The 13,891-nt window shown below is 39.1% G+C and overlaps 1 protein-coding gene across 5 annotated transcripts in view; it reads right to left on the bottom strand.

Annotated features, from left to right (window-relative positions):
• Positions 1–13,891, bottom strand: part of ANAPC1 (anaphase promoting complex subunit 1) — a 98,837-nt gene that overhangs the window by 42,422 nt on the left and 42,524 nt on the right. For all 5 annotated transcript variants that reach the window (XR_006269326.1, XM_043467714.1, XM_043467713.1 and 2 more), the window contains exons 25-29: positions 11,761–11,939; positions 9,779–9,993; positions 7,936–8,054; positions 6,654–6,925; positions 3,856–4,090 (exon numbers count right to left, since the gene is read on the bottom strand). Coding sequence is in view for 4 of the 5 variants with exons in the window: in XM_043467714.1 (XP_043323649.1) it covers positions 3,856–4,090; positions 6,654–6,925; positions 7,936–8,054; positions 9,779–9,993; positions 11,761–11,939 (1,020 nt within the window). In the remaining variant the exon portion in view is untranslated. The remainder of the gene's footprint in view (positions 1–3,855; positions 4,091–6,653; positions 6,926–7,935; positions 8,055–9,778; positions 9,994–11,760; positions 11,940–13,891) is intronic.

The following is a 13,891-nucleotide window of genomic DNA, read 5'->3' as shown; positions in this document are numbered from 1 at the left end:
AAAATACTGCAAAACCTTGGGCTTTATAATAAAACTAAAAAAAATTACCAAAAAGTAGGAAGAAGTTTTAACGGGGAGGGATGCTCAAAAAAGCTTCAATTTATAATTTCTTTCCCTTTTCCTTTTGTTCTTGTTTTACTATTTTCAAATTCATTCATTAGATGTGGTAAACACATGTTCAAATACTGATAATGAACAGGAAGGACACTTCAAGTTTTTCAGAATTTTAATTCTTAGCCATGCAGTTCAGTCCAGTCGCTCTGTCATGTCCAACTCTTTGCAACCCCATGGACTGCAGCACACCAGACTTCCGGGTCCATCACCAACTTCCAGATCCAGACACTCAGTATGAATCTATATAATACTAAGCTCTACTATGATAGAATTTTTCTGTACTGATGCCAAAAGTCTGACTGGATGTAAAATTCATACTTTTAAAAAGTACCCTTTAATTCTAACTCCACCCCCTTTAAAATGCAGCAAAATGTATTATGTTATATATATTATATCCAAAAAAAAGTTTACATTCCTAGAATTTCATCCCTAGAAAAAATTTTTTCAGAGAACAAAACAATTATATACATGCAATCAGTCAAATGTTTCCTGCTTAACAGCAAAGAATTAAAAACCACCTAAAACTCCTGAAAATAAGAAAATGATTGGGCAGCTTACAGAACACCAACTCAATGAGCTATTACACAATATAAAATTAATTTTAAAAGCCATTTATGACAATAATATATGAAAAGGGCAGTACAAAAACGGTATATTCTAAGTATACAAAGAGCATCCACATGAATCTTTCACAGGTAATATACAATCTTCTAAACACAATATGAAAGAGCTAAGGCTGTAAGATATGTGTGATATTAGCATTAGATATCATCATGATACAGCCAAAGAACGTTACACTACCCCATAGATGAATAACTTTTTAAAGCCAGTCCTGAGGATCTTCTGACTATTTCTCAGACCAATCACTTAAGCTATTACATATTTTGGTAACAGGAAATATTGTTTTGTGAATAATTTATTTCACCACTATAGTAGAAATAGAGGAAAACAACAGAAAGGGAAAGACTAAAGATCTCTTCAAGAAAATTAAGATACCAAGGGAATATTTCATGCAAAGATGGGTACAATAAAGGACAGAAATGGTATGGACCTAACAGAAGCAGAAGATATCAAGAAGAGGTGGCAAGAATACACAGAAGAACTATACAAAAAAGATCTTCACAACCCAGATTATCACGATGGTGTGATCACTCACCTAGAGCCAGACATCCTGGAATGTGAAGTCAGGTGGGTCTTAGAAGCATCACTATGAACAAAGCTAATGGAGGTGATGGAATTCCAGTTGAATGATGCACTGAAGTGCCAGCAAATTTGGAAAACTCAGCAGTAGCCACAGGACTGGAAAAGGTCAGTTTTCATTCCAATCTCAAAGAAAGGCAATGCCAAAGAATGCTCAAACTACCACACAATTGCACTCATCTCACACACTATCAAAGTAATGCTCAAAATTCTCCAAGCCAGGCTTCAACAGTACATGAACCGTGAACTTCCAGATGTTCAAGCTGGATTTACAAAAGGCAGAGGAACCAGAGATCAAACTGCCAACATCTGCTGGATCATCGAAAAAGCAAGAGAGTTCTAGAAAAACATCTACTTCTGGTTTATTGACTATGCCAAAGCCTTTGACTGTGTGAATCACAATAAACTGTGAAAAATTCTGAAAGAGATGGGAGCACCAGACCACCTGACCTGCCTCCTGAGAAATCTGTATGCAGGTCAGGAAGCAACAGATTTAGAACCGGACATGGAACAACAGACTGGTTCCCAATAGGAAAAGGAGTACGTCAAGGCTGTATACTGTCACCCTGCTTATTTAACTTCTATGGAGAGTACATCATAAGAAACGCTGGGCTGGATGAAGCACAAGCTGGAATCAAGATTGCCAGGAGAAATATCAATAACCTTCAGATATGCAGATGACACCACTCTTATGGCAAGAAGTGAAGAAGAACTAAAGAGCCTCTTGATGAAAATGAAAGAGGAGAATGAAAAAGTTGGCTTAAAACTCAACATTCAGAAAACTAAGATCATGGCATCTGGTCCCATCACTTCATGGCAAATAGATGGGGAAACAGTGGAAACCATGACAGACTTTTTTTGGGCTCCAAAATCACTGCAGATGGTGACTGCTGCCATGAAATTAAAAGACGCTTGTTCCTTGGAAGAAAAGTTATGACCAACCTAGACAGCATATTAAAAAGCAGAAAAATTACTTTGCCAACAAAGCTCCATCTATTCAAAGCTATGGTTTTTCCAGTAGTCATGTATGGATGTGAGCGCTGGACTGTGAAGAAAGCTGAGCGCCGAAGAATTGATGCTTTTGAACTGTGGTGTTGGAGAAGACTCTTGAGAGTCCCTTGGACTGCGAGGAGATCCAACCAGTCCATCCTAAAGGAGATCAGTCCTGAATATTCAATGGAAGGACTGATGCTGAAGCTGAGGCTCCAATACTTTGGTCATCTGATGTGAAGAACTGACTCATCTGCAAAGACCCTGAGGCTGGGAAAGATTGAAGGTGGGAGGAGAAGGGGACGACAGAGGATGAGATGGTTGAATGGCATCACTCACTCAATGGACATGAGTTTGAGGAAACTCCGGGAGTTGGTGATGGACAGGGAGGCCTGGCGTGCTGCAGTCCACGGGGTCGCAAAGAGTCGGACACAACTGAGCAACTGAACTAAACTGATAGTAGACTACATTGTTGATCCCAATTCGTTCCTGCCCTACAGTGCTCCTATATAAACATCCACTCTACTGATAGAGTCTCCCAGTGTACATGAACACTCGTGACTGGTTTTGACCTAGGAGCCTGGCTGGCATAACATAAGCAAAGGTGCAAAACATGCCTCAATTATTTGGTTCTCCCACTTGCCCTTCTGTCATCACCATAAAAGCAGCACACCCTCCAGTCTGGATCCCAGAAAAAGTCATTTGGAGCAGAGTCTGAGCATCAGACCCATAGATCTAGAGCCTGAAGCCAATAGGCCCGGGCCAATTTTGTGGCTATCCTGAAATACATATAGAAAGATCCTGAACAGGGCAGAACGATACATGTAAGTACATATCTAAATTACTGAATGCACTAATAATGCTAAGAGCATCTCCATTTGTGAGAAAAAGATGACAACATCCAAGACACATTTCCAAAAATTGGAGACTCAGCTGAAAACACAAAAACTAAGTTTCATCACTGACATACACACTAGTACATAAAGGAGAAAAGGAGCGTCAATCACTCCCATCCTGTTAGAAGTGCTGTTGTCCAAGAGAATAAACACTGTGTTTTCAGGGATCAAATCAACTTTGAATTTAAGTGCAGACCATTGCTGGACAATGCCTGGCAAAGACAGAGCAGGATAAACAGCATGCTCACATGTGATTAAGACCATAGGCGGGAATTCCAGGGAGGTCCAGAGGTTAGGCCTTTGTGCTTCCACTACTGGGGTCCTGGGTTCAATCCCTAATCAGGGAACTGAGATCCCTCAAGCCGCATGGCACAACCCCCTTCCAAAAAATAAAGACCACAGGCCACCTCATTAAATGGGGCCACGGGAGCTCAATAATGGGCTGGCAAACAGTGAGCATGCAGACTAATAACCTGCAGAGTAACGTAAGCCTTGGAAAACATTATCTATAATTTTTTATTAGTACAGCTCATTCTATGCTTACAAAAGGTACTATTTTTTCCTTCCTTTTTATAATCTTACTATCATTTTACTTCGGCTCCTGTGGAATGGGAAATAAACACTTACAAGACCATTAGCACTATTAAAGTCATACCTATTTCAGCCAACAGGACCTCTGCGGTGTGCCTGTGAGCTGTCCCTTGATACACAAGGCCGATGCCAACCACTGCAGCCACCTGGACATTGTGAGGAACATCAAGCTCCGTGGACGTTGGGGGCAGGAGAGCAGGAATGTGGATGCTAAGAAGCCGGGTAACTGACATATCCATGGTGCCTAGTTTAGCAGCAGCCACACCAAGAAGCAGTCCAATACTTGTCATCTCATGACCCTAAGACAGAGAAGAAAAGAGTGACTTAAGTCACTACCAGAACAAATATGCAACTTTCGCAAAATACTTCCTTCCAGTACTTTTATTAAGTACTTTTATGTGACAGGCACAGTGAGAGGCTCCAAGAATACATAAGCAAAGTAAATAGAAATGGTCCCTGCTCTCATGAAGTTAGTGCCCCTGGGGGAGAAAATGTGTTAAGCTAACAAATATATATTATTAAAAACTCACTGAATGAAAAAGATAAAGATTACATGAATATTTTAACAGACCCTAATTTATTTTAATTGAAGTACAGTTGATTCAGTGTTGTGCCTAATCTCTGCTGTACCGCAAAGTGACTCAGTTATACACATGTGTACATTCTTTTTTTATATTCTTTTCCATTATGGCTCACGTCAGAAGACTGGATATAGTTCCCTGAGCTATACAGTAGGACCGTGTTGTTTATCTTCTAAATGTAACAGTTTGCATCTACTGACCGCAAACTCCCCATCCACCTCTCTCCTTCCCCCTTTCCCCCTTGGCAACCACAAGTCTGTTCTCTATGTCTGTGAGTCTATTTCTAATAGAGCCTAATTTAGATTAAGAGGAACCAGGGTATCATTAGACATCTCCAAAAAGTAAACTTACAATAGAATGAGTACAAGTTAGCCAGGAAAAGTGGCAAAAGTTGGGGGAGGGGTGTCACTGAGATTTAGAAAGTAAGAGAAAATGATGTCAGGTGAGGGAATACATGCAGATAATGCCGAGATGATTGAAAAATAATGATGCTCGGCTGATGACAAGCATGTCAAGACATTTCAATGGGAAGAGTTTTTTCATAAAAAGGTGCTGTGACAACTGTAGAGCCACTTGCAAAAGAATGAAATTGGACTTCTTTCCTTACATTAAATATAAAAATTAACTTCAAGATGTAACTAAAAGTAAAAAACTCTTAAAAAACACAAGTGCAAATCTGCATAACAAGTATAAACCCAAGTTACCTTGGGTTAAGCAATAACTGATTAGATAAGACACCAAATGCACAGCAACCAAAGAAGAAGTAGATGAGTCGTTGTTGCCACTGTTTAGTAGCTAAGACATATCCGACTCTTTCTGACCCTACAGACTGTAGCCCGCCAGGCTCCTCTGGCCGTGGGATTCTGCAGGCAGGAATACTAGAGTGGGTTGCCATTTCCTCCTCCAGGGGATCTTCCCGATCCAGGGATCAAACTCACATCTTTTGCATCTCCTACACTGGCAGGCACCAGTGTGCCTGCCTGGGAAGCCTAGATGAACTGGATTTCATCAAGTTAAAAACTTTCGTGCTTCAAAGACACTACCAGAAAGTGAAAAGACAACCCAAGAGACAACACAATGGGAGAAAATTTTTGCAAATCATGTACCTGTTAATGGTCTGGTACACATAAGGAACTCTTATAACTCAACCAATTAAAACTAAGCAAAGGATTTGAATAGACATTTCTCAAAAGACAACATATAAATGACCAATGAGCACATATAAAAATGTTCAATATCATTAGCCATCAGGGAAATAAATGCAAACCAAAACCACAATGAAATATAACTTCACACCTACTGGGGTGACTAAAATTAAAATGACGGATAATAACAAGTGTTGACAAGAATGGAGAGAAATTGGAACCCTTACATATTGCTTGTGGGATTATAAAATGACGCAGCTACCCTGGAAAACAGTTTGGTAATTCTTAAAAAAGTTAAAAAGAATTACCAAATGACTCAGCAATTCTACTCCTAGAAATATACAGAAGAAAAATGAAAACATTCATCCACACAAAATGTTCATAGTAGTATTACACGTAACAGTCAAAAAGTAGAACAAACTCAAATATCCATCAACCAATGAATGGAAAAATAGAGTCTATCCATACAGTGATTATCAACTCAGCAATAAAAAGGAATGATGAGCTAATGCATGGTATTAATATAGCATGGACAAACATTGACAGCATTACAGTAAACAAAAGAAGCCTGCCATAGAAGACCACCTACTGTTTGGTTTCATTTATATGAAAGGTCCATATTGGTAAATCCACAGAGACAACAAGCAGATGAGCAGTTTGTCAGGCTGGAGGGAGAGGGGAACAGTTGACTGCTACTAGGTAGGGGGATTCCTTCATGGGATGACGAAGATGTTCTAAAATTAACAGTAGTGATAGATACACAACAACAATGTGAATATAATAAAAACCACTCGTTTTAGGCCATGAGAAAGAGTCTGGTTTGCAGAGGAGCTAAAACAGTCAAGCTCTACGGTGGAGTGTGAAGAGCAAAGGAAAGAAATGCACAAAGTAGGTTGGAGAAGTGAGTAGGATCACAGAGGTTCCTAGAAGGCACACTAAGAGCAATGGAAGGTCACTAAACAGTTTGAGCAGCAAAGTGATCTGTTCCAGTTTACGCTTTAGAAGGGTCTCACTGCCTGCTATGGGAAGAATGCACTCAGAGGGGCGTGACTGAAGAAGAGCAAACAGGACCCTGCAGAGCTCCGGCCACAGCCCTGGGGAGGAGCGGGGCCAGGGGCCGCAGCGCGAGTTCTCACTTTGGTCAGGTAGTCGTGGATATTGAGAGTGGCCAGCTTGGTGAGGTGCCCGTTAAGGCCCAGGGCCATGAGAAAGCCAGCATACTCGTTGGCTAGCTCGGCATGTTTGGGCTTATTGTAGACAATCCAGGCTGAATCGATCTGAGAGGCAGGAGCTATCTTCAGGCCCGCAGCCACGCCATTGTGGAAGCTGGCCCAGCTGGTCATGTTGGGAGGCACATCGATATTCCCACTGTTCAAGTCCACTGTCGTGTTCCGAGGAGGGGCCCGCCCTAGTCAGACAAAATGTAAAATGCAGAGAGTGAAAATTCAGAAAATCAAAATTGTTACACTGATTTCTGAGAACAGAGATCACTTTGCTGCATTCAAAACCCTTAGCCCCATAATATCTGGGGCTACATGAATAATAATTCCAATGTGTAACTGATAACAATGATATTAATTTCAAATGTACCATCGTATTTTTCTCTTTCTCTCTAGACGTTAAGAAAACATGGTATTTTTGAAAAGACAAAGACCTTTATAAATTTGCTCTACCTCTACCTCTTATGTATATATGTCTCTCTCTCTATATAGCAATCTAATTATATGCTATTAGTAAAAATTCCAAATTGCATTCAAAGATACCTACATAAAAAACATCATTTTATAGACTTGAGTTACCCTGTGAATCAGAAAAGAATATTCACTAAATTTAAATATATGGTCAACTTACTGAAGAGCACATAAACTGTTCATAATGCTAGGCTCTCTATGAATTTCTTTTCTTGAGTGTTTTGATTCTAATCTATACTGTGTACTTGTATATACTGAATTCTCTGTATATTTTTAATGTTCTATGATAGCTGAAGTCATGGATGAATATTTAAAATAAATATTCTAAACACTGCACAAAGTTATACAGTTCGCTAGAGGTTTGAAACATGTTCTGAAAGTTATGTAAATTTTAATTGGATGCACAGTGTCTTATTTGTAATAGTCTATATACACACATACACACACATACAAAGACACAGCATAAAAGAAAATATATTTGCATTCACCATTTGCTTTCTGTACCTAAGAGCTAACTCAAATGCTGGTCTGTGAGAGTACCACATTGGTGACAAGTTCATGAGAGACACTTTTACTTTCTCAAAAAGGGCAGAGAGATTAATAATGAAACAGCAAGTAAAATTTCTAAAATGACATGCATAAGACACAATATTGATAATTCAAAAAGAACCCCACTAAACATACAATTAATCATTTTCCTTTCTCACTGACCCAGAATTTAACATACCAGTTAAATTCAGCTTAGGAATAGGCAATGGTTCTGTTGGAACAGGATGGTATGAAAACAAGGTAAACATTCCTCGTCCTACTGGAAGAGCCATAGTTCGCTGACACAACTGGAGCAATCTAGAATTAAAATTAAAGCCATCATGTGAAAAAAAAAAAATTAAACAAACAAAAAAACTGGAATGTAATCTGTAGTGAGTATTTTAAAAGCAGCAGTGCTGTGAAAGATGAAGCTACATCAAAGTAAATCCATACAAAGATGTGGGTGAATCATCTAAATATGGTTATTCTTTTTCATACTCTGACTCCCATTAGAGGGCTTCCTCTATGGCTTAGCAGAGAAAGAATCCTCCTGCCAATGAAGGAGAGGCAGGTTCAATCCCTGGGTCGGGAAGATCCCCTGGAGGAGGAAATGGCAACCCACTCTAGTATTCCTGCCTGGAGAACCCCGTGGACAGAAGAGCCTGGCGGGCTTATAATCCACAGGGCTGCCAACAGTTGGACACGACTGAGCAACTCAGTATGCATGCACTCCCACTGGGGACTCTGAGGAGGAGACAAAGTCCTTCTTCTGTTTCATATTCACTTTGAAGTAAAACCAGCTATTCTACAAACCAAGCCAACTCTCCCTAAGTATTCAATAAGAAAAACCTAAAATTCTACTTTAAATAATGCTAGCCATCCCGGAGGAAAACGCAGTATTTGTTGCGTCTCCTCACTGTGCTATTACCAGTTTAGCTGGGAGCCTCCTCTCACCCTTTCTGTGAACACACTCCATGGTCTGCACACAGGAGGAAAAAAAAGAAGTCTTTGTTTTGGAGGTGAGTGGATTTCATGGTGTCTCCAGAAAACACTGAAGTCATTTCATCTACTCGAAGGCTAGGATTTATGGAACTAATAGCACTATATGTCAACTATGTTCAAGGTTAAAATGGCTTCTACAGGCTGTTTTTGTTTAATCACTAAACCGTATCTCACTCTTTTGGGATTGAAGCCCTGCCAGGCTCTTTTGCCCATGGGATTTTCCAGGCAAGAATACTGGAGTGGGTTGCCATTTCCTTTTCCAGGCTATACTTTGAAACTAATCCACTACTTTTTAACTGGCTTCTATGTTAAAATAAGTGGCATCAAACAGAAATTGTGGAAGTAGGAGCATTTACAACCAGGAAATACTAAAAGCTATATCTGAAGACACAGAAATATCCTTTCTGAGGCTAACAAGAAGCTAAAACTCTCTCTGCAGACAAAGCTATTGACAAGCATACTCTCTCCCTTATTGTACATACATATACCTGCTTTTCTCATTCACTGGGGAGGAACACTTCACTGTCCTAAGATGACTCTTTAAGAACAACTGCCCCACAGTAATTTGTAATCAGGGAAATTTAGAATTAAGCCAGAATGCTACATCCCATAACATTTTTAGCAGAAACAGAATACATAAACCACAAAATTATAATGAAAACAAAACCCGTGTACCCCTTCCGTTTAAGATGCAATTGATTTTAAGATGCATCACTATTTCATGAGGTACTAAGAAAGAAAAAGCACTGCCAACTAAACCATAACACCCACAGACTGACAGATAATCTGATTTCAGAAATGTGAAAAGGCTGAAAAAAAAGGTCAGCATCACAAAATCAATGAGCTCGGATAACAAAAATGACTGACGGCGCTGACCTCCACCGTGTACCCGGCGGTGCTCTAAGCACTGTGTAGAAACGACCCGCTTGACCCCTGAGCAGCCCTGTGAGGTGTGAATGAATGCTCCAGTCACGCCTCTTCTTCCAGCTGAACAATCAGTAATTTCTTACTTAAATTCCGGCGTTGATGTTTGCCTTTACCTGTTCTCTTTTTCCTCAATGAACTCGTGGTCACTGAGCTCTGGGTACTGCACCACATTGACGCGGACCGGATGTGCACTCTGGAGAAGCCTTCGCACGTCCTGTACCCGTAAGTCTTCACTCCATATTAACGACATCACCTCCTGATTCATGTCATTCATGCCATCATCCTCCTCCTCTGTTTCTGTTCCTGAAGGAACATCTGATGAGAGCACCTGAGTAACAGACTTGGTTGTAATACTAACTTAAAAACCAGCCAACACGCGTTTGTTGAACATAAGGATGCACAGGATGAGGTGCCAAGCCTACATCAATGCAAACAAAACGTATATGCCAAAGCAAGCCTGACTTAGGTTCCCAGGTCATACAGGACTCCTACCTAGAAATCTTTTTTTAATTGTATTGCCTACTTGGAAACATTCTTCACCCAGCCAAGGGGAAAGTTTTCAACTTAGAATAACAGTCAGGAGTCTGATCCCACAGAAAGGAATATTCTAAATAAATTATAAAAATCTAACTATATTCTAAATATTCTGAAGAGGAAACAAATTACTGGCAACAGAAGATTAACTCCACACAATGTTACTAAAGAACCAACACCAATTTAAATACTGTCTTTAATTAGTAGAAGCAGAAGAAAACAACTGGGGAAGGTATCAACCAAGGGCTGGAGGAAGTCAGACTAATACTTTCTCACTTCTGTGCTTTAAACAGAATGGATCATGGTTGGTTTTCACTTTTCATTTTTTGTTCTAAGTATGTTCCAAGTATGTATCTTAAAAGGAAAGAAAAAAAAAAAAAGGAAAGGAATTAAACGCAGCAAAACAAGTGAGGAGAGTTAATTGCCGCTTATCATTCTGTCCTCATAAGCTTAGTATGTGCTTTACCTTCCCAGGCCAAATGATTCAATCAGACTTCAAAACAGAAGAAATAGCAGAAAACTTGTTTTCTCACAGTTTTCTACTCCTTTCACAAAAGATTAACTCCTAGATGAAAGGCTAAAATCTTGCAACATTTAATGTGAAAGCAACATTAACCAGAAAAAAGATTACTGGAAGATATGACTAAAAATCAGTCTGACTTTAGTTGCTAAAAATTTATTATTATTTATACGGTATATCTAACTTTACAAGAAACTATATTCCAATTGGTCAGTCAGCAATAAAATTTAGACCCAAATAGCTGATAAATTAAATTTGAGACAAGTTACAAAATGTAACCTCAAGTAACTGAACAAACTGAATTTAGCCAGAATTACTTAAAAGGACATATAAATACAGATGAATGATTATCAGTATCATTTGGCTTTAAGGCTAATGATGGTCTCATTCATAGTAACAAAAGAGGTCTAAATGCTAATGACTTATTCTTGGTTGAGGGAAAGATAATCATATTATTAACCAAAAAATTTTGGTTTTCTGTTTAAAATAAGACAAACACTAATTCACCTAAAACTTCTTACTTAAGTGCAGATTAAAAGATAGATGTGGGCTTCCCTGGCAGTTCAGTGGTAAAGAATCTGCCAGCCAATGCATGAGATGCAGATTCAATCACTGGGTCGGGACAAACCCCTGGAATAGGAAATGGCAACCCACTCCAGTATTCTTGCCTGGAGAATCCCATGGACAGAGGAGCCTGGCAGGCTACCGTCCACGGGGCTGCCAGCTAAACAAACAGCAGCAGCGGTTAATTACTAACGTGGCACAAGCAGGGAATCAGTCATGGCAGCTGTCTGTTGACTCAACACTTGTCCTGACTTAAGGCAAAGAAAGGTAAGACAGAGCATTCACAAAATCTATTTCCATGTTCAATTTACAATGAATAAAATTTATCCTATTTTAAGGCATATCTATCTAGCAGATAATATAAAAGATAACCTGACACATACACTTGCAAAAATTCTTAAAGGAAAACGGAGGACAGCTCTACTCTAATTCTACTGAGGCTAAAACTGAACATGGACTTTCTATGGTGATACTCACCGATTTTCCTTTGGGCAAGTTTCCTTCGCAGGCCTGCTTGGAAAGATCCTGACGTCCAATCAAGAGGCAGACAGCTTCCGGCCAGTCTGAAGCAGGCTGCTCCCGACAGTGATAAATTGCATCTCGGATGGGAAGAGCTATTCCAAAGGGAAGCGTTTCCAAGTCTCTTAAAGTGAAACCTTGTGACAGAAGGAAGAGAGAAAATTCTTGGGTCAGACTTAACCACTATCCCAATCCTCCGAATGAAGTTAGTAAACTCTACCCTAACAAATAGCAAGAAACCAATTGTATTCATTCTGCTACCAGACCAGCATCCTGACATCAATTTTCTTTAGGGGGGGGAAAAATTCCTAAAATCTTTAAGAAAAAAGCACAAACAATCCAATAGGAAAATCAAAGGACAAAAAGACAATTCCCTAAGAGGAAACACAAATGGTCAATAAACATACGAAAAGATGCTCTGTCCAATGAGTGATCAGGGAGATGCAAATTAAAACCACTAGGAAATGAAAATTCATACTCATTTGACAGACATATACTAGAGGCAATCAACACCAAGTGTTGGGAACTACATAGAGCAACAGTAATTCTCTTCCAGAGGATGGTGGTGCACACGGGTCCAACCACCTTGGAAAACACAGCGTGTATAGTCAGGTTCGCCCCTACAGTCCGTCAGTAGCTACACAGAAACTTGTGCATGTGGAACAAGGACATAAGCATTAAAATATTCATTAGCAACCGTTCATTATGCAAAAAATGGTAAGGGAGGAAAGAGTCCAGTTTCCATCATCAACAGAATAGATAAGTAAGTTGTGATTACATAGCAGTGAAAATGAATGAATGACTTTCTGCTACGTGAGTCAACATGGATGAATCTGTAAATAATATTGAGGAAAATAAGGTAGTAAAAAACATACTTATATCTACCCTGAGTCACATAAAGTTAAAAAACATACAACACTAAGTAATATACGAAGGTGATAAAAAAAAAAAATGACAGACGGTAACACAAAATTGAGGATGGGTGTTGCATCAATGGTTACCTGTAGCAGTAAGGTGTGTGACAGAAGGATATAAAGGACTAGATCCACAGGGCTTTCTACTACACTGACAATGCTGTATTTCTAATAGTGGGTGACCAGGACATCAATGTTCATTTTACTATTCTCTAAACACATTTCATATACTCTCTTGTATGTATACCATATTTCATTTAAAAATTTTTCACAGCCTCAGGTTAATTTTTTCTGAAATGATTTTCTAAATTTTATATTTTACATATTTATTAACATAGAAAATTGGTTAATTACAGAGGTAAAAATGTTACCTTATTTGAGAATGACACTTACACTAAATACTATGTAATATACAAATGAATAGAACTCATCCAATATTTTTCAGCATAAGTATCTTATTGGTAATACTACATGACAATTATTGGAATTTTCAAGGAAGCATAACAAAAAAGAAGAGTGAAAAACTCAAGTCATTTAGAATATTCTCTAAATAAGAATTCAGAAACCTCTTGTTTCATTAAACATTCATTAAAGCACTACTTTCTAACATACTATTTTATAACATCCTCATTTTTTATGTTTTCATAGTGTTAATATTTTTAAAACATTTTAGTTCATTTTTATACAAAGTTTTGGTAGCTTACTCAGCTTAAAACCAGAAGGCACAATCTTTAGGAAGAGAGAATAAACTCTTTGCCTTCCTTTCCCTTGTCCCAGGTGAATCAGCCTCTTGGAGCATAAAATCCCTGGCCTGTATCATTCAAAAGCATACTCTAAGATATATTCCCATTACTTTTAGATTTTGCCAGAAATAATCATTTCTGATATCTGAGTATTTTAACAGCTTCAAATCTGAATGTGTAGTGACTCGCATTCCCCATTCTGGGGCCACTCTACAAAGACACAGCCTCTACTGTCTCAGAGGAAGGACAAAGATTTTCCACCCACCAAAGGAGAAAAGGCTGGGACCCCAGATATTAGTAGAGGGAAGCTGTGAGACTGTAAGGCAAAGAAAGGGTGGCTCAGGGGGCCATCATCTCAACCCCGTGGGATCCTTCTGTAGAGAGGCCCTGCCTTCTCAAGCCTCCCAGCTCTAGCGAGCTCTGAGGATACAG

Source organism: Cervus canadensis, chromosome 5 (assembly GCF_019320065.1).
Source record: "Cervus canadensis isolate Bull #8, Minnesota chromosome 5, ASM1932006v1, whole genome shotgun sequence".
In the NCBI taxonomy this organism is placed as follows: domain Eukaryota; kingdom Metazoa; phylum Chordata; class Mammalia; order Artiodactyla; family Cervidae; genus Cervus; species Cervus canadensis.
Note: the sequence above shows the minus strand (reverse complement) of the source record. Positions and strands in the feature narration are given on the sequence as shown.